At 47.3% G+C, this 22314-nt stretch overlaps 1 protein-coding gene across 3 annotated transcripts in view; it reads right to left on the reverse strand.

Annotated features, from left to right (window-relative positions):
* Nucleotides 1-22314, reverse strand: part of sema3b (sema domain, immunoglobulin domain (Ig), short basic domain, secreted, (semaphorin) 3B) — a 124209-nt gene that overhangs the window by 21035 nt on the left and 80860 nt on the right. The window contains exons 2-5 of one of the 3 annotated variants that reach the window (XM_071348499.1): nt 14900-14954; nt 7873-8242; nt 6156-6313; nt 4696-4758 (exon numbers count right to left, since the gene is read on the reverse strand). In XM_071348499.1, coding sequence (XP_071204600.1) covers nt 4696-4758; nt 6156-6313; nt 7873-8053 — 402 coding nt within the window. In that variant the 5' untranslated portion in view covers nt 8054-8242; nt 14900-14954. Of the gene's footprint in view, nt 1-4695; nt 4759-6155; nt 6314-7872; nt 8243-14899; nt 14955-20786; nt 21109-22314 lie in introns of those variants that run through there. The other 2 variants (XM_071348498.1, XM_071348497.1) reach the window with 2 other exon arrangements.

Below are 22314 nucleotides of genomic sequence, written 5' to 3' on the forward strand. Positions count from 1 at the left end.
TCGCTGTTAACTCGAGCTTGTTTCCCAAGTCCAGGTCAATAACAGGCATCGCTGTTAACTCGAGCTTGTTTCCCAAGTCCAGGTCGATAACAGGGCATCGCTGTTAACTCGAGCTTGTTTCCCAAGTCCAGGTCGATAACAGGGCTACGCTGTTAACTCGAGCTTGTTTCCCAAGTCCAGGTCGATAACAGGGCATCGCTGTTAACCTTTTCTCAATATAGGGGGTGCTGTTTCAACATTAGCATTTATCGTCTCCAAATTAAACTGCCTCATACTCAATTCTTGCTCGTACAATATGCATATTATAGTTTTTATTGGATAGAAAACACTCTCTAGTTTCTATAGCCGTTTGAATTATGTCTCTGAGTGAAACAGAACCCATTCTACAGCACTTTTCCTGATATGGAGTGAGATTTCAGACATTTTGGCCTCTGGTCCCAGGTCAGTTTTAAAGTCCCTGTAAATCCTATGAGGATACAAACACTGCCCATGCCTTCCTCTAGATGTCAGTAAGAGGTGACAATTTGAATGGAGTCGATTGCGCAATCAGGGCCAGTATAAAACAGAAAAGACCGGATGTACCGTTCTTTTCCTGCTGCGCCTCACACAAGATGGACGTCGGACTCTCTCTCTTTCCAAGCGTTGGTTTAGCCACTTATATATCGCCGGTCATGTTTTTACTCGTTATAGGTGTTAAAAACATCATAAGGTAGTTAATTTAAACCGTTTTATAGCAATTTATATCCGTTTAGTGCGATTTTGAGGCATTGCTTTGTGATGCACATTGAAGCACCGGGCACGTTTCGGGGTCCCGGTCGAACGTTAGTGGGCATTTCGACGGACAAGAGGACAGCTTTCGACCAAAAGAAGATTAGACCCAAGAAAGGATACATTGCCCAAGATACTGATGGAAGAACAGCTCACAGTAAGAACTATTTATGATGATAAATCGCTGTTCTGTAGAAAAGTTTTAAACGCATATGTCGCCATTTTGTTATGTGTAGCTTCGCTTGGCGGACCCGGTATTGCACAGTAAGGATAATTTTACAAATGTAAGTCAGCGATTGCATTAAGAACTAATTTGTCTTTCGATTCCTGTCAACCCTGTATTTTTTAGTCAAGTTTATGATTAGCTATCGATTAGACTAGATCACTCTCAAATATAGCGCCCGACATTTTCAGGGCAGTTTTGCTAGTATTCTCATTGTATAACCACGTTTTTTTGTGGCTAAATATGCACATTTTCGAACAAACTCTATATGTATTTTGTAATATGATGTTACAGGAGTGTCATCGGAAGAATTCTGAGAAGGTTAGTGAAATAATTAATATATTTTGGTGATCATAACGTTATCGCTCCCCTTGCCTTTGATTCATGCTGGGGTAACGTTTGCACATGTGGTATGCTAATATAACGATGTATTGTGTTTTCGCTGTAAAACGCTTAGAAAATCTGAAATATTGTCTGAATTCACAAGATCTGTGTCTTTCCATTGCTATGCTTTGTCTATTTTTATGAAATGTTTTATGATGAGTAAATTGGTAATACACGTTGCTCTCTGTATTTATTCTAGTCGAGTTGTGATGGTGGGTGCAATTGTAAACTATGATTTCTACCTGAAATATGCACATTTTTCTAACAAAAACTATCCTATACAATAAATATGTTATCAGACTGTCATCTGATGAGGTTTTTTCTTGGTTAGTGGCTATCAATATCTTTATTTGGCCGAATTGGTGATAGCTACTGGTGGAGAGAAAAAATGGTGGACAAAGAAAAATGGTGTCTTTTGCTAACGTGGTTAGCTAATAGATTTACATATTGTGTCTTCCCTGTAAAACATTTTAAAAATCAGAAATGATTGCTGGATTCACAAGAAGTGGATCTTTCATCTGGTATCTTGGACTTGTGATTGAATGATATTTAGATGCTACTATTTACTTGTGACGCTATGCTAGCTATGCTATTCAGCTTTTTTACTGGTGGGGGGTGGGGGGTGCTCCCGGATCCGGGTTTCTGACTCGTTAGAAGTTAACTCGAGCTTGTTTCCCAAGTCCAGGTCGATAACAGGCATCGCTGTTAACTCGAGCTTGTTTCCCAAGTCCAGGTCGATAACAGGCTACGCTGTTAACTCGAGCTTGTTTCCCAAGTCCAGGTCGATAACAGGGCATCGCTGTTAACTCGAGCTTGTTTCCCAAGTCCAGGTCGATAACAGGCTACGCTGTTAACTCGAGCTTGTTTCCCAAGTCCAGGTCGATAACAGGGCATCGCTGTTAACTCGAGCTTGTTTCCCAAGTCCAGGTCGATAACAGGGCATCGCTGTTAACTCGAGCTTGTTTCCCAAGTCCAGGTCGATAACAGGGCATCGCTGTTAACTCGAGCTTGTTTCCCAAGTCCAGGTCGATAACAGGCATCGCTGTTAACTCGAGCTTGTTTCCCAAGTCCAGGTCGATAACAGGGCATCTCTGTTAACTCAAGCTTATTTCCCAAGTCCAGGTCGATAACAGGGCATCGCTGTTAACTCAAGCTTATTTCCCAAGTCCAGGTCGATAACAGGGCATCGCTGTTAACTCGAGCTTGTTTCCCAAGTTTCTAAACCATACCCAACCATCTTTTGTATAGTGTCGCCATTATATTTGAATAACAGGGCTACGGGAATATTTTAGCGATCTGCGGTATACGTCATAAAAGCATCAACTGTAAAAAACATTTAGGCCCTTCATTTATAGGCTATGAGCAGCACGTCATAAAATGTATCAAATCAGTTATTCTTTTCTTGCTCAAACCGTGAGCAACACCTATCAAACTCCGACATTTCTTTCAAAACACAGGGATTGGCATGGCATTTCGATTGGCATGGGACTAGTGTTATCAGAGGAGTTTGTAGTTTGCCAAAAACCTGTAAATTATTCTGGCTGGAATTGTTACTCTCCTGCCATATAAAAATGACTGACATGGCAGATTCGGACAGGACTAAAATTACAGATGTGGTGTTTTGTGCTCGTGCACATAATTACATTACCTGACCTCCAAATTACATTTGTATTTTATTTAACTAGGCAAGTCAGTTAAGAACAAATTCTTATTTGCAATGACGGTCTCGGAACAGTGGGTTAACTGCCTTGTTCAGGGGCAGAACAACACATTTATACCTTGTCAGCTCAGGGATTTGATCTAGCAACCTTTCGATTACTAGCCCAACGCTTTAACCACTAGACTACCGGTCGCTACCTGCTGCCCCCAACATCACCTGACCTCACCAGTAAATCTAATCCCGGCCGCATAGGACTTAAGACAAATACAGACAGAAGACTAAAACCTCACCGACATCTTTTATGAAAAAGAAAGGAGAGAAAGAGCTGGTTTCATCCTTCTCAGTGCAATCAGACACCCACGTCAATCAGACACCCACGTCAATCAGACACCCACGTCAATCAGACACCCACGTCAATCAGACACCCACGTCAATCAGACACCCACGTCAATCAGCGATGCTTGGTGTAGTCTGTCTGTTTCTTTATTTAAACACACCACAGAGCAAACACCCAGGAGACCAGATAATGACACTGCCTAATCCACACAGACACACATGCACAAACACACACACACACAGATTAATGTATACACACGTCCACAGTCAGAGACACACACATGCTGACGCCATGGTCAGGGTCACTATGTGATATTGAGAAAAGGGAGGAAACGGAAGAGAGAGAAAGAGGAGGGAAAATACAATGAAAGCATTTATCTTGGGCCATAATGTGATCCTACTTCTTTCCTTTGCTCATTCTGTTTTTTCCTCACCTCTTTTCTCTCCAGCACACACACACACACATACACACACACACACACACACACACACACACACACACACACACACACACACACACAGTTCTTTAAGTGAAACAGGAGCCAGTTGTGCATTATGAATGGGGCTCGTTGTCGGTCTCCTCCAGCTGTGTAATCATACTGATTAGGGGTTTCTGTTATCCAGAGCTCCACACATTCACACACACACACGCACACAAACACACACACACACACACAGATCCTGCGCACGCACGAATGCGTACGAACACACAAGCACATCCACGAACATGCATTATGTGAATACACACACTCACATACAGACACACATTTAGCTTGAAGTGAGGGAGATAGATGTGCAAAGTGTATATTTGGGTGGTCTGAGTGGCCTAAGGAGTTTGTAGGGTGTGTCAGTGGAACCCTACCCGGCCCTGTCTGCACCCACCTACAGCCAGAGGAAGGAGTGTTCAGGCCCCAGGTCAGAACAATGGAGAGGATTGGACAGTCACACACATTCACCATCCAACACAAACAACCCAGTCAACCAACCCTTTAGTTCACTGACATACAGCACACTGTAGCTACTAACACTTCCGCTCTATGTGAGTGGGTGAAAGACAAAAGAAGGATTGGGAAATCAGAGTGTGAGATGTGTCCAGATATACTGTGGCTTTAACTGGGTGGTGATATTGAATGAGAGTAGTGTTGGAAAGTGACCTTTCACAACTGGTTTATTTCTGTCTGTCTTACATCTTCAGAGTCACAGGAAACAATGTACTGTCTGCCTCTGTGAGATACTGTATATCAGAATAAACATGACTTTGAGAGTTTAAAACCTAAAAATAATAAGTATAAGTATTTTGATGGTAGCACCGGCTGTTACTCACATTGATGTCCTTTCCTGCCCAGTTACACTCCTCCCTCCAGTCCACCGGGGCTGGCCAGTAGATCTGAAATGCACAGGTCAGAGGTCAGAGGAGGCAGCAGGATGGAGGTAGGTCTGGGGTCGCGACCTCAAGCAGGGACAGGCCTGCCCGCCACCCTGAGGGACATTTCTGAGGGAGCGCCTCTCTGCTCTCCTCCTTTCTATCACTCCCCCTCTCTTCCTCTCTTATTTTCTTCCTGGCCCCCACGCCATGATAGAGCTGAGAATCCACAAGTCACACAGTAGAAAAGCACACGACCACGAGCAAAAACAGCTTTAACGACAAGAGAGCCACTAGTGCGAAAACAAGCTGTAAATCATATCTCACCAAACCACAAACAGAGTCAAACAATCTGCTCAGCACTCAGATTTCACACAGTCTGCAAGAACCTACAGACCCTGTTAAGTGTAGGGTTATAGCGTGCATGTTAGGTTGGTTATAGGGTATGGGTTAGTGAGTTACGTGTCTGTGTGTGTGTGTTTGGGTTTTGTGGGGACCAGAAGTCCTCACAAGGATAGTAAAACAATTTAAAAAATAAAGTGGGGACATTTCAACAGTCCCCACAAGGAATAGGCACATTTTAGGTTTAGGTTTACAATCAGGGTTAGAATCAGGGTTAGAATCAGGGTTAGGGTTAAGGATTAGGAGTTAGGGTTAGGTTTAGGGTTAGGGTTAAGGATTAGGAGTTAGGGTTAGGGTTAAGGATTAGGAGTTAGGGTTAGGAGTTAGGGTTAGGGTTAGGTTTAGGGTTAGGGTTAAGGATTAGGAGTTAGGGTTAGGGTTAAGGATTAGGAGTTAGGGTTAGGTTTAGGATTAGGAGTTAGGGTTAGGGGTTTGTGATTAGGGTTATGGTTAGGGAAAACAGGATTTTGAATGGGAGTCAATTGTTCGGTCCCCACAAGTATAGTAAAACAAACGTATGTGTGTGTGTGCCTGCATGTGTCTGAACGTGCATCCGTGTGTGTGCATGTGTGTGAGAGAGGTGTTGACAGGTAATCAGAGATTGTGTGACCCCCAAATCACCATGGTAACCCTTGATCCCCATGTCTGCTCTGAGAGGATGAGAGTGAGATGAGATCCATCAGTCTGTCAGCACAACTGTTACACGCTAGAGCACCACTAACTCACCATGACATAGCAGAGGGTTGTCTTATCTCTACGATTATTTACCATAACAAAGATATCTGTGTGTCCAAACCTGGGTCATCTTAACATCACATTCTTTACAAAATGGATCATTGGACCATTTGAATGTATGTCAAATGACACACAGGACATATCAATGTAAAATTACTTTTTCAGTTTCATGAAAATGTCAGATTTATGATATTCACTAACACTAGTGTAAACATATTCACATAGCCTAGGGTAAATTGGTCATTGATTAATTGATTAATGGACTGGTTGACAGGCGGACTGACCTTGTGCTCCTGCTTGGCGATGTTATCCAGGCTGAGTGACAAGAGGAAGTTGCGTGCGCCCACGAACAGCCGTCCCCTCTCCTCATCCAATAAAAGAGCGCTGAAACAGCACGAGCGCTCCAGCTCAAACCGCCGCACGCCATGGAACTGCTGCAGCTCTGAAACACAACATACACGGTGGATCATACAGACATTACATTAAACTCTCCTAGTCAAAAGGGCCCTGAAATGTATGTTTTTCATCAGAGCAAATAGGTGTTTTGCTCTGCTTATGTCGATAAATGAGACCCTATTTGATGGCTATGTTTTTTACAAGGCCATACGATTGGAAGTGGTTGTTTAGCTCTACTGCCAGGGTCGGTCCAGGGCAGTTGTTTCACTAGTCAGAACGGCACAGGAGGTTGGTGGCACCTTAATTGGGAAGGACCGGCTCGTGGTAATGGCTGGAGCGGAATATTTGGAATGGTATCAAATACATTCAACACATGGTTTACGTCATTCCATTTGCTCTGTTCCATCCATTATTATGAGTCGTCCTCCCCTCAGCAGCCTGGTCTCTGTTATAGCTTTGGAATCAGCTGTCTCAGCAGGGCTTCTAAGATCCGGAGAATTGAAGCCTCCTCTCTCTTTTATCCAAAGCATCTTACAGTAATGTAAGGGTGACTCAACGAATATAAACCCACAACCCGAGTGTTGCAAGTGTCATGCTCTCCTCTCCTTGGCCTAATCTCCTCTCTCGCTGGGGAACCCTGTCAGTGTTCAACTGTAACCGTGGAGACAGGGATATCCCATGATTTAATGGCACATGCTCCAAACAGGGCCTGTGTCATCATGGAGATTAGTAGTAGGTGTGGAACACTTGTAGGTTTCTGAACTGCTGATAAAGTAGCTACTTTCCGGCTAGTCTTACACTGGAAAGTGTGTGTGTAAAAGAAAGATTGGGATGATTCTCTCTCTCTCTCTCTCTCTCTCTCTCTCTCTCTCTCTCTCTCTCTCTCTCTCTCTCTCTCTCTCTCTCTCTCTCTCTCTCTCTCTCTCTCTCTCTCTCTCTCTCTCTCTCTCTCTCTCTCTCTCTCTCTCTCTCTCTCTCTCTCTCTCTCTCTCTCTCTCTCTCTCTCTCTCTCTCTCTCTCTCTCTCTCTCTCTCTCTCTCTCTCTCTCTCTCTCTCTCTCTCTCTCTCTCTCTCTCTCTCTCTCTCTCTCTCTCTCTCTCTCTCTCTCTCTCTCTCTCTCTCTCTCTCTCTCTCTCTCTCTCTCTCTCTCTCTCTCTCTCTCTCTCTCTCTCTCTCTCTCTCTCTCTCTCTCTCTCTCTCATATATATATATATATAAAAGCATCTAGTTTGTGTGGGTTTGTTCATCATTGAGCTGACATCTTACATTGAAGTGACTCACGAGACAGAACCCAACCCTGTTCCAGTGAGCCCGGCCAAGAACAACAGTAACCACATTAGTCCTGCTGGCTACTGTTCAGAGGTGTTTATGAAAAGGATATGCCTCTATATTATAGTAACTGGAGCATAGCAGGGGCTGGGGGCACCGAGGCAGATACTCTCAAAGTTATTGCTGCTATTACCATAATTAGCTTTTGTCTGCCAGAAAGGTCAGATATACACATCCACACATACACGGAAACAAACACACAATCAGCAACACACTCCGAAGCACATCCAGTCCGACTGCAACACACACAGCAGTGTTTAACCGGGCAGGCCTTACCTTTGTAGGAGAGCTTCATGCGAGGGGAGGAGGAGGAGGATGGGTGTGAGGAGGACGAGGAGGGTGAAGAGGAGTCGCTGGTCTTGGGGATTCCGCTGGACGAGACCTGGGAGGCGCTGAGCCCCAAGAGGAGCAGGGAGCTACATGTCACCATCATCGCCATCATTACAGTCATCATCATGGCGTCCTGGGGTTGGCAGTAGCCTGGCACGGCTAGCGTTGGAATGGGTTGGGTTGTTGTCGTCACTCTCCTCTCCAATCGGTTGTCAGCCTTCCTGTGTAGTGTGGCGTTCCCTGTTCTGCGTCTGCTGTACCGTACACCTCTCAGCTCTGATGGGACTGAAGCAGTTTCTCACAGTGGCACTGGAACCTAAAAATAATCAAGCAGAGAGGCACACTTTACAAAGCCGGCCGACAAAGGTAGGTCTCTACCCCTCCCTCCCTCCCCTCCTCCCCTCCTCCCCCTTCGAGCACCAGGAGGTAATTTTAGTCAGGCACAGAGGCTAATGGCTGATGCCCAGCCCCACTCCTGTTAATGCCAGCTTCTATAAAGACCAGCTGTAATCGCTTCACATTACGGGACACCATCCAAGGCCCATCAAACACCCAGCCCTGGTCACCTCTATGGGTGGCAGGGGGTGGGGAGGACATGGTAAGCTGGGAGGGGTAGGGGCCCAGTGAAAGATATGTGGGGTGAGATATGTTGGGTGGCCCAGTGCCATGTCCAGTCTAATCCCCAACACAAGCGCCCCCTCTGTGGCAGCGCCAACACGGCCTGGGATGGCATGTCTTCTCATTCCTCTCTGTGTCTCTGCTATCCAACTGGCAGATCATTTTACACCAGATGACTTTTCCTCATTACCGGCAACCACTAATGAAGTGCACTGCAAATGAACTGGCCAGTCAAAGTGATTGGATGCTGGGATATGTGTGTGTATGGACACTTCTACAGCTATTTTACCAGGTGTCCTGGTATGTGACACACATACTGTACAGTGCACATTTTCACATGCACTAGAGTACAGAAAACGGACATGCACTCTCACATGCACATACACAACAGCACACACGCACTCATGCACAAACACCACAAAGGAATGCACATCGCACACATACAATCAAAATCTTTCACCGCTTTGGACCCACTCCTCAGACAGCCACAACAATAAAATGTTTCAGTGGAAATAGCCTACTTCAACATTACTGTACCTCAGTAACCTCCCTGTTGGCACCTTCAATACAATACGACTCCCTCTCTCCTTCTCATTCTTTCTCCTTGTCACCTCCACTCTCGTTTTTTTCTCCTGTCTCTTTCTCTGGCTCTCTCTCTATCCCCTCTGTCTTTCTCCTATCTGTCTCTGTCTCTCTATCCCCTCTTTCTTTCTCCTATCTGTCTCTGTCTCTCTATCCCCTCTGTCTTTCTCCTATCTGTCTCTGTCTCTCTATCCTCTCTGTCTTTCTCCTATCTGTCTCTGTATCTCTATCCCCTCTGTCTTTCTCCTATCTGTCTCTGTCTCTCTATCCCCTCTGTCTTTCTCCTATCTGTCTCTCTCTCTATCCCCTCTGTCTCTCCCTCTATCCCCTCTGTCTTTCTCCTATCTGTCTCTGTCTCTCTATCCCCTCTGTCTTTCTCCTATCTGTCTCTGTCTCTCTATCCCCTCTGCCTTTCTCCTATCTGTCTCTGTCTCTCTATCCCCTCTGTCTTTCTCCTATCTGTCTCTGTCTCTCTATCCCCTCTGTCTTTCTCCTATCTGTCTCTGTCTCTCTATTCCCTCTGCCTTTCTCCTATCTGTCTCTGTCTCTCTATCCCCTCTGCCTTTCTCCTATCTGTCTCTGTCTCTCTATCCCCTCTGTCTTTCTCCTATCTGTCTCTCTCTCTATACCCTCTGTCTTTCTCCTATCTGTCTCTGTCTCTCTATTCCCTCTGCCTTTCTCCTATCTGTCTCTCTCTCTATCCCCTCTGTCTTTCTCCTATCTGTCTCTGTCTCTCTATCCCCTCTGTCTTTCTCCTATCTGTCTCTGTCTCTCTATCCCCTCTGTCTTTCTCCTATCTGTCTCTGTCTCTCTATCCCCTCTGTCTCTCTCTCTATCCCCTCTGTCTTTCTCCTATCTGTCTCTGTCTCTCTATCCCCTCTGTCTTTCTCCTATCTGTCTCTGTCTCTCTATCCCCTCTGTCTTTCTCCTGTCTGTCTCTGTCTCTCTATCCCCTCTGTCTTTCTCCTATCTGTCTCTGTCTCTCTATCCCCTCTGTCTTTCTCCTATCTGTCTCTGTCTCTCTATCCCCTCTGTCTTTCTCCTATCTGTCTCTGTCTCTCTATCCCCTCTGTCTCTCTCTCTATCCCCTCTGTCTTTCTCCTATCTGTCTCTGTCTCTCTATCCCCTCTGTCTTTCTCCTATCTGTCTCTCTCTCTATCCCCTCTGTCTCTCTCTCTATCCCCTCTGTCTTTCTCCTATCTGTCTCTGTCTCTCTATCCCCTCTGTCTTTCTCCTATCTGTCTCTGTCTCTCTATCCCCTCTGTCTTTCTCCTATCTGTCTCTCTCTCTATCCCCTCTGTCTCTCTCTCTATCCCCTCTGTCTTTCTCCTGTCTCTGTCTCTCTATCCCCTCTGTCTTTCTCCTATCTGTCTCTCTCTCTATCCCCTCTGTCTTTCTCCTATCTGTCTCTCTCTCTATCCCCTCTGTCTTTCTCCTATCTGTCTCTGTATCTCTATCCCCTCTGCCTTTCTCCTATCTGTCTCTCTCTCTATCCCCTCTGTCTTTCTCCTATCTGTCTCTGTCTCTCTATCCTCTCTGTCTTTCTCCTATCTGTCTCTGTATCTCTATCCCCTCTGCCTTTCTCCTATCTGTCTCTCTCTCTATCCCCTCTGTCTTTCTCCTATCTGTCTCTGTCTCTCTATCCTCTCTGTCTTTCTCCTATCTGTCTCTGTATCTCTATCCCCTCTGCCTTTCTCCTATCTGTCTCTCTCTCTATCCCCTCTGTCTTTCTCCTATCTGTCTCTGTCTCTCTATCCCATCTGTCTTTCTCCTATCTGTCTCTGTCTCTCTATCCCCTCTGTCTTTCTCCTATCTGTCTCTGTCTCTCTATCCCCTCTGTCTTTCTCCTATCTGTTTCTGTCTCTCTATCCCCTCTGTCTTTCTCCTATCTGTCTCTGTCTCTCTATCCCCTCTGTCTTTCTCCTATCTGTCTCTGTCTCTCTATTCCCTCTGCCTTTCTCCTATCTGTCTCTGTCTCTCTATCCCCTCTGTCTTTCTTCTATCTGTCTCTGTATCTCTATCCCCTCTGCCTTTCTCCTATCTGTCTCTGTCTCTCTATCCCCTCTGTCTTTCTCCTATCTGTCTCTCTCTCTATCCCCTCTGTCTTTCTCCTATCTGTCTCTGTCTCTCTATCCCCTCTGTCTTTCTCCTATCTGTCTCTGTCTCTCTATTCCCTCTGTCTTTCTCCTATCTGTCTCTGTCTCTCTATTCCCTCTGTCTTTCTCCTATCTGTCTCTCTCTCTATCCCCTCTGTCTTTCTCCTATCTGTCTCTGTCTCTCTATCCCCTCTGTCTTTCTCCTATCTGTCTCTCTCTCTATCCCCTCTGTCTTTCTCCTATCTGTCTCTCTCTCTATCCCCTCTGTCTTTCTCCTATCTGTCTCTGTCTCTCTATCCCCTCTGTCTTTCTCCTATCTGTCTCTCTCTCTATCCCCTCTGTCTCTCTCTCTATCCCCTCTGTCTTTCTCCTATCTGTCTCTGTCTCTCTATCCCCTCTGTCTCTCTCTCTATCCCCTCTGTCTTTCTCCTATCTGTCTCTGTCTCTCTATCCCCTCTGTCTTTCTCCTATCTGTCTCTCTCTCTATCCCCTCTGTCTCTCCCTCTATCCCCTCTGTCTTTCTCCTATCTGTCTCTGTCTCTCTATCCCCTCTGTCTTTCTCCTATCTGTCTCTGTCTCTCTATTCCCTCTGCCTTTCTCCTATCTGTCTCTCTCTCTATCCCCTCTGTCTTTCTCCTATCTGTCTCTGTCTTTCTCCTATCTGTCTCTGTCTCTCTATCCCCTCTGTCTTTCTCCTATCTGTCTCTCTCTCTATTCCCTCTGTCTTTCTCCTATCTGTCTCTGTCTCTCTATCCCCTCTGTCTTTCTCCTATCTGTCTCTGTCTTTCTCCTATCTGTCTCTGTCTCTCTATCCCCTCTGTCTTTCTCCTATCTGTCTCTCTCTCTATCCCCTCTGTCTTTCTCCTATCTGTCTCTCTCTCTATCCCCTCTGTCTTTCTCCTATCTGTCTCTCTCTCTATTCCCTCTGCCTTTCTCCTATCTGTCTCTGTCTCTCTATCCCCTCTGTCTTTCTCCTATCTGTCTCATTCTCTCTCTCCATCCCCCTCTCTTTCTCTCTATGAGGAGTGCGGCAGTGGCTCAGAGAGAGAGAGAGAGAGAACGAGAGAGAGAGGGGTTAGGAAACTCAATAGCGTGCAGTGTTGAGGAGCTCAGTGTGTCTATTGGTCAGTGGGGATGTTAAAACAGAAGTGGGGGAGATGGACGGTCGGTGGCCTCATGCTTCCAGCACACAGTCATCTGTTGCTCTTCCCCATATCCAGTTCCCCCAGGGCTCGTCACCAGCAGCCAGGACATATTGAAGTCCTCAGATGGATTCATGTGGGCCTGAACTCCGCTCTAAATCACTGCCTCTCTGCCTCTGGCTCTACCTGCTACTGTCTGTTAGAGTGTTACCCTCAGTCAGGACCCCATTAGGCTGGGCTTACACAGTAGGGAGGTAGTGTGGTCCCAGTACAGACCATTTAAATGGGAGAGCTGGGAGGGATGGAGAGATGGAGAGCTTTCCAGATGTCTAGGTCTAGTTAATGTATCCAAAGGCTCTCTAACCCACGAAAGCATCACAGCCTATATTTATATTATATTTAAGTCATTTAGCAGACGCTCTTATCCAGAGCGACTTACAAATTGGAAAGTTCATACATATTCATCCTGGTCCCCCCGTGGGGAATGAACCCACAACCCTGGCGTTGCAAGCGCCATGCTCTACCAACTGAGCCACACGGGACCTATCCACTGCTATGTGTGTGTGTGTGTGTGTGTGTGTGTGTGTGTGTGTGTGTGTGTGTGTGTGTGTGTGTGTGTGTGTGGGGGGGGGGGGGGGTGGGTATGGTTTGGAGTAGGGAGGCGGAAATATTACTGACCTTCGCAACATACCTGCACAACCGACAACACAGACCGTAGCCTAAATTCTGGGCACTAAAAATACGTGTTCTATATCTGAGTCCCAGCTCACAGTTCTATATCTGAGTCCCAGCTCACAGTTCTATATCTGAGTCCCAGCTCACAGATCTATATCTGAGTCCCAGCTCACAGTTCTATATCTGAGTCCCAGCTCACAGTTCTATATCTGAGTCCCAGCTCACAGATCTATATCTGAGTCCCAGCTCACATATCTATATCTGAGTCCCAGCTCACAGATCTATATCTGAGTCCCAGCTCACAGTTCCATATCTGAGTCCCAGCTCACAGTTCTATATCTGAGTGCCAGCTCACAGATCTATATCTGAGTCCCAGCTCACAGTTCTATATCTGAGTCCCAGCTCACAGTTCTATATCTCAGTCCCAGCTCACAGTTCTATATCTGAGTCCCAGCTCACAGTTCTATATCTGTGTCCCAGCTCACAGTTCTATATCTGAGTCCCAGCTCACAGTTCCATATCTGAGTCCCAGCTCACAGATCTATATCTGAGTCCCAGCTCACAGATCTATATCTGAGTCCCAGCTCACAGTTCTATATCTGAGTCCCAGCTCACAGTTCTATATCTGAGTCCCAGCTCACAGTTCTATATCTGAGTCCCAGCTCACAGTTCTATATCTGAGTCCCAGCTCACAGTTCTATATCTGAGTCCCAGCTCACAGATCTATATCTGAATCCCAGCTCACATATCTATATCTGAGTCCCAGCTCACAGTTCTATATCTGAGTCCCAGCTCACAGATCTATATCTGAGTCCCAGCTCACAGATCTATATCTGAGTCCCAGCTCACAGATCTATATCTGAGTCCCAGCTCACATATCTATATCTGAGTCCCAGCTCACATATCTATATCTGAGTCCCAGCTCACAGATCTATATCTGAGTCGGCAGCTCACAGTTCCATATCTGAGTCCCAGCTCACAGTTCTATATCTGGGTCCCAGCTCACAGATCTATATCTGAGTCCCTTCTCACAGATCTATATCTGAGTCCCAGCTCACAGTTCTATATCTCAGTCCCAGCTCACAGTTCTATATCTGAGTCCCAGCTCACAGATCTATATCTGAGTCCCAGCTCACAGATCTATATCTGAGTCCCAGCTCACAGATCTATATCTGAATCCCAGCTCACATATCTATATCTGAGTCCCAGCTCACAGTTCTATATCTGAGTCCCAGCTCACATATCTATATCTGAGTCCCAGCTCACAGTTCCATATCTGAGTTCCAGCTCACAGTTCTATATCTGAGTGCCAGCTCACAGATCTATAGCTGAGTCCCAGCTCACAGATCTATATCTGAGTCCCAGCTCACAGTTCTATATCTGAGTCCCAGCTCACAGATCTATATCTCAGTCCCAGCTCACAGATCTATATCTGAGTCCCAGCTCACAGATCTATATCTGAGTCCCAGCTCACAGTTCTATATCTGAGTCCCAGCTCACAGTCCTATATCTGAGTCTCAACTCACAGTCCTATATCTGAGTCCCAGCTCACAGTCCTATATCAGTGCAGGAGTCAGTGTATGGTCTTAGCACGGCAGAGCATGAATAATGGGCCTGTTGAGATGTTAAGACAGCAGGGCTCTCATAAAGTCCCAGCTCCCAGAGCAGAACAGAACAGTGAGGGACCAGAAGTGCCACATTAACTCCGACACAGAGAACACTACTCACAATCAGCTACGTGTAAGTTATGCAGGGAACCTGTCTTCACCGGTCCAACACGCTTTTATATAGATTTACCACAGAAAATCTGCCATAGCAGAAACATTGCCCATTAATTTGTTTAAAGGAGAGGCACCTTACATGTTAATGAGTAGACTGCAGAGATGGCATCAGTGGAAGGAGCGTAGGGTCTGAACTAACACGAGAGAGAGAGAGAGAGAGAGAGAGAGAGAGAGAGAGAGAGAGAGAGAGAGAGAGAGAGAGAGAGAGAGAGAGAGAGAGAGAGAGAGAGAGAGAGAGAGAGAGAGAGAGAGAGAGAGAGAGAGAGAGAGAGAGAGAGAGAGAGAGAGAGAGAGAGAGAGAGAGAGAGAGAGAGAGAGAGAGAGAGAGAGAGAAGAGAGAGAGAGAGAGAGAGAGAGAGAGAGAGAGAGAGAGAGAGAGAGAGAGAGAGAGAGAGAGAGAGAGAGAGAGAGAGAGAGACTTTTGGTCTTTCTTTATTGAAACATTCTCATTTCATTTAAAACTCACCCCCCCCCCCCTAAAATAAAAAAAACAAAAATATATCCTGTACTGCATACATGTACCATACTCACCTTTCCATCTACCACATGATACAAACCACCATCACCATACACAAAAACAATACCCTCTCCTACAACCGTATATCCAAAACATCTTCCCCAGCAATACAGACAGCCCCCCCAACACACCATATCTCCTCAAACATCTCCACACATTTGATCAGTTTATAGAACTCAAACTCAACCCTAAGGCGCGCAGAGACCATCCCATTAAACAGTAGTAAAGGGTCTGTTATCCCCCCACCTTTGACCCTGTTTCTCCTTGTTAGCCAAATAGCTAATTTTGCCTGAGCAAACAGAAAATTCAACAAAACACATTTTTCTTTCTCCTTACTCGAATACCTGTATCCCATTATAAACATCCCAACAGCAAAAACCACCCCCAACCTGTCACACAGACATTCCAACAGAGACATTAATGGCATTAACCTGGTGCACACAGAAAACACATGAATCACAGTTTCTTTCATTTGACAGAAAGGACACCCCTGCCCAATTCCCGGATCAACCCGTGCCAACCAGCTGTTAGTGGCCAGGGCTCCATGAAGAACCCTCCACTGGAGGTCCCCTGACCTCTTTGGTACTGGGGGTTTGTAGAGCGCCCTCCATCTAAAACCCACCATACTCTCCGCCCCACATACCCCCTGCCACTGATGTGCCTTCACTCCTGTTAGGCTTCTAATGTTCCTAACCTTAACGCAGAGGTTGTAGAGGGCTTTACCTCCCACCCCCTCAAACTCCCCCAGGCTCGGAGTGTTAAAATCTAACAAGTCCTCCAGACCCCCTTGCCAGTCTCCAGTCTCTGCCGTCACCTGCAGTGGCGGAAACATTGGTGGCCCCTCTCCCTTTGGCCTCTCAAACACCCCCCTTACCGGCTCAGACAGTGCCTCCTGGACCTCCTCCAGGAATCTCTCCAGCAGCCTAAGAGACGTTATTCCTGTTTGTTGCGCCAAGACCTCCGGGGTTTTCCACCCCTCCTCTCCCAGCAGTCTCAGGTCACCTAGCCTTTGTAAACCCCCTGCCATCAGTTGCCTCTGCAGGGTGGCCGACTGAACCGATCTCAAAGGGATGGCTGGGTTGTGGAAAATAGGCTCCTCCCACACCCACTGCCCTGGCTCCACACCCCCTTCTCGTGTGGGCCTTAGCAGCTGCCAGGCCCTCAGCACTGCAGAGTAAAACTCTGAGAGACCTGCTGTACTCAGCCTCTCCAGCTTCATGAGGAACAGCTGCCGGTCCAACCCTAATCCGCCAGCTCTCCTCAGCAGCGCGCATGCTGGTTCCCTCCAGCCAACATCAGTATGGTACAGCAGTCTCTGCACCGCCTTTAGCCGGAAAGCAGCCATCCTGCTCTCCAGTTCCACCAGGCCCTGTCCTCCTTCGTGGACGGTCATGTACAACACTGCTGCCTTCAGCCAGTGATGTCCCGACCAAAAGAAATCCACCAGCTTGCGTTGCAGGTCTGCAAGCAGACCGGCGGGGGGGTTGAGGACAGCCAGTTTATGCCACAAGGAAGATGCCACCAGGTTGTTGATTATCAGCACCCTCCCTCTATATGACACTTGGGACAGGAGCCACCTCCACCTGGCCAGTCTTGACACCACTGCCTGTGACAGCCCCTCCCAGTTCTTGCTGACCCACCTCTCCGAGCCCAGGTACACCCCCAACACTTTAAGCCCTTCACAACCCCACTGCAAACCCCCTGGAAGCAGAGGAGGAGCCCTATCCCCCCATGCCCCACATAACAGAGCTTTGCTCTTTCCCCAGTTTACCTTAGCTGATGAAGCTCCCTCGTACACCTTCAGACTGGTCTCTAGTTCCTGCATATCTTGCCCATCCCTGACCATCACAGAAACATCATCTGCATATGCTGAGACTGCTATTCCTGTCACCACCTCCATGCCTGTCCAGCACACTCCCCGCAGTCTCCTGCGTAGCAGTCCTAAAAAAGGCTCAATGGCTAGTGTGTACAGCTGCCCAGATAGAGGCCATCCTTGTCTAATGCCCCGTCTCACCCAGACAGGCCTACTGAGCGCCCCTCCCACCTTAACCATACATGACGCCCCAGCATACAACAGCTTCACACAGTTCACAAAGCTCTTCCCAAACCCAAACACAGACATCACATTAAACAGATACTCATGATCCACTCTATCAAAAGCCTTCTCTTGATCTAAAGAGACCAGTCCAAAGTTCACATTAGAACCTCTCGACAAGTCCAACATGTCCCTAATCAAGAACAAGTTGTCCGTGATTGAGCGTCCCGGTACACAATATGTCTGGTCCTTGTGTATTATAGAGTCCAGATGGGACTTCAGTCTGTTAGAGAGGACCTTGGCAAATATCTTATAGTCCGCACAGAGTAATGCCACAGGCCTCCAGTTCTTAAGTTCACACAAGTCCCCTTTTTTGGGCAGGAGAGTCAGTGCCGCCCGACGGCAGCTCATCGGCAACTCTCCTACCTCGACGCAATCACGCAACACGCAAAAGAAATCCTGTCCAATAGTTCCCCAGAATTTTTTGTAAAACTCCACTGGAAGTCCATCGACCCCGGGTGCACGACCGGGGGACATCTGGGTTACGGCCTCTGCCAGTTCATGTGACAACAGAGGAATGTCCATTTCATCCCTCTGTGCCCGAGAGAGCTTAGGGAGTCCTGCGAACAAGACCTGAGCACACATAGGATCACACATTTCTGCCCTATACAATTCAGTATAAAACTCCACAGTCCGCTCCCGCATCTCCCCCACCACAGAGGTCACCCGCCCATCAGACAGCCGTAGACAATGCATACCCTTGGCTTCACTGCTCTGTCTTTCCAAACCAAAGAAGAAGGAGCTGGGAGCATCCATCTCCTTGAGCATGGAGAACCTAGCTCTTACAAGTGCTCCCTTTGCTTTAACCTGGAAAAAACTACCCAGGTCCCTACGTAATTCGGCTAAGTTAGCCTGGAGGCCTACATTGCCTTGCCCCACCATCTCTACCTCCATCTCACTAATACACCGCTCTAGTTCCCCCAATACTCTCCTAGCCTCTGAGGATGAGAGAGCTGTGTACTGTTGACAGAAAAGCCGAATTTGCACTTTCCCCACATCCCACCATTGACTCAGAGACTCATACTCCTCTCTTCGCTGCCCCCACCTTTCCCAAAAAGTCTGGAAAACTGAGCAAAAAGTGGCATCTTGTAAGAGCTTTACATTGAACTTCCAATAAGATGCCTGCCGGGGCCCTGGTGAAATAGACAGCCGAGCCATGGTTATGTGGTGATCCGAAAACCCCACTGGGAGAATGGTAGCGCCCAGCAGCCTATTGCTCTGATTCCTAGATATGTAAAAACGATCAAGTCGGGCTGCACTCACCCTAGCCCCAAAAACCTTCACCCATGTATACTGTCTTGTGTTTGGATGTTTAGTTCTCCAAACATCCACTAGGTCAAACTGATTAATGATGTCCCCTAACACTCCCACTGACACTGAATGAGGCTCTTCCCCATTTCTGTCTTTTGTAAAATCCATTGTACAGTTCCAGTCACCTCCGATCACCAGCGTCTCCTCAGGCGCTACTTGTGAGAGTTCCTGTCTAAGACTCCCAAATAGAACCCCTCTTTCTCTCCCTGTGTTAGGCGCATACACCTTTATAAAAACAAAACCCATGCTGTTAATTTCTGCTTTAATAACAAGCAACCTACCCTTACACACTTCCTTTGAGGAGCAAATTTTTACAGACAGACCCGGTGCAAAAAGGACTGCCACCCCTGCACTAAGATTTGTCCCATGGCTCAACACACTTGCCCCTTTCCACCAGAGCCCCCAATTAACTTCATTCACCACATCACTATGCGTCTCCTGCAGAAATAACACATGTACTTTTTTTTGTTTTACATATTCACCCAACACACTCCTCTTTCCCGCATCTCTGGCGCCATTTATATTAAGCGAGCCTACCCGAAGAGTCTCCATAAGAAGTGGGAGAAAAGCCAGCAGAGAAATAGACCAATAGCAAAGCTCAAAAAGCCCCAGTGTCAGAAAGAAATTAAACATTTAAACAGTGTCTGAAGGTAAACCTTTACGCACTGTTGTGACCCACTTCCTCAACCTAAACCGTTTCTTGGGTGAGAGGACACCATGCCCCTCATTTCTCATAGCATGTTGTACTGATCTTACAAACTTTCTAGGATCAGGAAAAAAAGCCTCAAGATTAACTTTTTTCCCCTTAGTCTCATTCAGGAACCTTGTCAGTTCTCTCAACGTGTACTTAGACCCCTCTGGTTGACTGGCTGTCAGCTCCGGGCCAATTGAAGAGGAGTCTGAAAAAAATAACTCCTCATCCTCTTCCTCAGACTCACTTTCCTCCTCTTCTCTATCTCCCACCCTGACCACCTGCTCTTTCTCTCTGGTTAGGGCCTCACCCACAGCAACAGGCAACATTTCCATGGTGCCTTTGTCCACACCCTTTTTCCTTTTCCGCTTGACACCCTCCTCCTCCCCCCCTAATCTCTTACACTTCCCCACTATACTCTCCTCATCCACTAGAATAACCTGACTAGACCCAGTATCATCTACCCCACCCTCCATAGCATGACTAGGGCCAGCCTCAGCTACCCCACCATCCATAGCCTGACTAGACTCAGCCTCTGCTATACCACCATCCATATCCTGCCTAGACCCAGCACCCTTTACACCACCCTCCATAGCATAACTAGGCCCAGCCTCAGCTACCCCACCATCTCTAGCCTGACTAGACCCGGCCTCTGCTTCCCCACCATCTCTAGCCTGACTAGACCCAGCCTCCACTACCCCACCATCTCTAGCCTGACTAAACTCAGCTACAGCTACCCCACCATCTCTAGCCTGACTAGGCCCAGCCTCATCTACACCACCATCTCTAACCTGACTAGGCCCAGCCTCTGCTGTCTGCATCTCCTTACCCCCTGCACTTTGACCTCGATTTCCCCCACTGGCGCTTGTACCCTCACCTTGTCTACGGCCTTTGTGTGGGCACGCAAAACTCTTGTGCCCCAAATCCCCACATTCAAAACACCGTAGACTATCTGTGCTGGCAAAACCTGCATAGAGCCCCTCCCCATGTCTCACTTTAAAGTGCACATTTAGCTGTTGCTCGTTGTTGTTCAGAAACATAAACACTTGCCTCCGGAACGAAACAACGTGCTTAACGACATCTGCCTGAAACCCTGCTGACAGTACACGGAAACCGCTAGCAAACTTACCAAAACGACTCAGCTCTTTCCTAATTTGATCATCCGTAATAAACGGAGGCAAATTTGCCACTACAACTCTTGTTGAAGGGGTAGAGAGAGGTGAAATTGACACCAACACATCCCTTACAAATATTCCGCTAGCAATTAGCCTACCAACCAAATTAGCCCTTTTCATGAACACAACCACAGCTTTGTTCATTCTAGAAGCAGAATGTATAAACTCAGCTCCTACCTGTTCACCGACCGCGAGCAGAACCTCCTCCACCTTAACTCCGTTCTCAGGAACACACCTGAATCCATGCTGTATAGACAGCGTCTCCTCCGCGCTAGGCTGAGAAGCCATCGCGCACACCACAACTTCCAAACCCCAGGAAAGTTACTCTGTCCTCTTCCACCCTAACTTTGAAAAAAAACTTTGGATACCGCTAAAACAAATATTGCATTAACCCTCCACCATAGAAAATAACATGTAAAGAAAAGAATCAAGAAAGTTAGTTAGGATAGAGCTTTCCACACCAAACACTCAAACTCCAAAAACACCCAGCATGCACTGCGAGAGAGAGAGAGAGAAAGAGAGAGAGAGAGAGAGAGAGAGAGAGAGAGAGAGAGAGAGAGAGAGAGAGCAGCTCCTGTCCTGAGATATAAAGAAGAAGCTCCCGTCACGTGAAGCGTACTATTGTCAGCCCCTTAAAGCACTACAACCCATCCTCGCTGAGCGCTTAGCCTCCCCACACGCACCATAATGCATCTTAATAAAACCATTGGCCGTCTGACACTTGAATTTATTTCCGCTTCATTAGCCAAGAGTGTGGGAAAGAAGGAGAGTGAGGTGCTATACTGTAAAAAAAATAAAGAAAATACAAAATAAAGACAATGTCGAAGTCCCTCCTTCAGGCTAGAGTCGGAGAAAAAGTAAGGTCAGAGGGGTATGAATTCCAAAACAATTCAAACAACTGTTAACCTGTGGCCCAACACAATGAGAGGTGTGACTAACTACAATAGAGAAGATACAGCAGGGAGTGAGGAGAACACAATTTGTGGAGTTGCAGCGTGTCATAAGACTATTTCAGCCCGGCTGTCTGCGCTATGCAAAGGAGAAAGGGAGCGAGAGGGAGAAAGGAGACAATTGTTCATGGGGGAAAGACTTTGACTGGCCTCCGACCAAAAGCCAACAGAGAGAATAAAAGCAAAGGAGGATTATAAAGCATGGAAAAGGACACAGCTGCAGTCACATGAACAGGTTTAGAGGGGCGAGAGTCACAGAGAGCCTGACGGCAGGTGGTCTTTGCCCTTGTGTAAGCCCTGAGGGGAGAGGCAGGGAGGCAGGGGGAGAGAGGCAGGGAGGCAGGGGGAGAGAGGCAGGGAGGCTGGGGGAGAGAGGCAGGGAGGCTGGGGGAGAGAGGCAGGGAGGCAGGGGGAGAGAGGCAGGGAGGCAGGGGGAGAGAGGCAGGGAGGCAGGGGGAGAGAGGCAGGGAGGCTGGGGGAGAGAGGCAGCAAGGCTGGGGCTCAGCTGGTGCCTGGTTGGTACCTGGTTCCCAGCCATTTGGACCAGTTTGGACACACTGAGAGAGTAACTGACTTTAGCTGTGTGAATGGAGGAAGTCCAAAATCCCAAAAGTCCAAAATCCATAAATGCCCCCAAAGGAACTCACCTCTCCTTCTGCATCCAAGGCAACAGCGTTCCCTCTCAGTGTCCACCTGACCCAGTCATGGTCCGAAGCGCAAAGTGTCCCATGGATACCTCCTCAACACTATTACTG

Source organism: Salvelinus alpinus, chromosome 17 (assembly GCF_045679555.1).
Source record: "Salvelinus alpinus chromosome 17, SLU_Salpinus.1, whole genome shotgun sequence".
Classification (NCBI taxonomy): domain Eukaryota; kingdom Metazoa; phylum Chordata; class Actinopteri; order Salmoniformes; family Salmonidae; genus Salvelinus; species Salvelinus alpinus.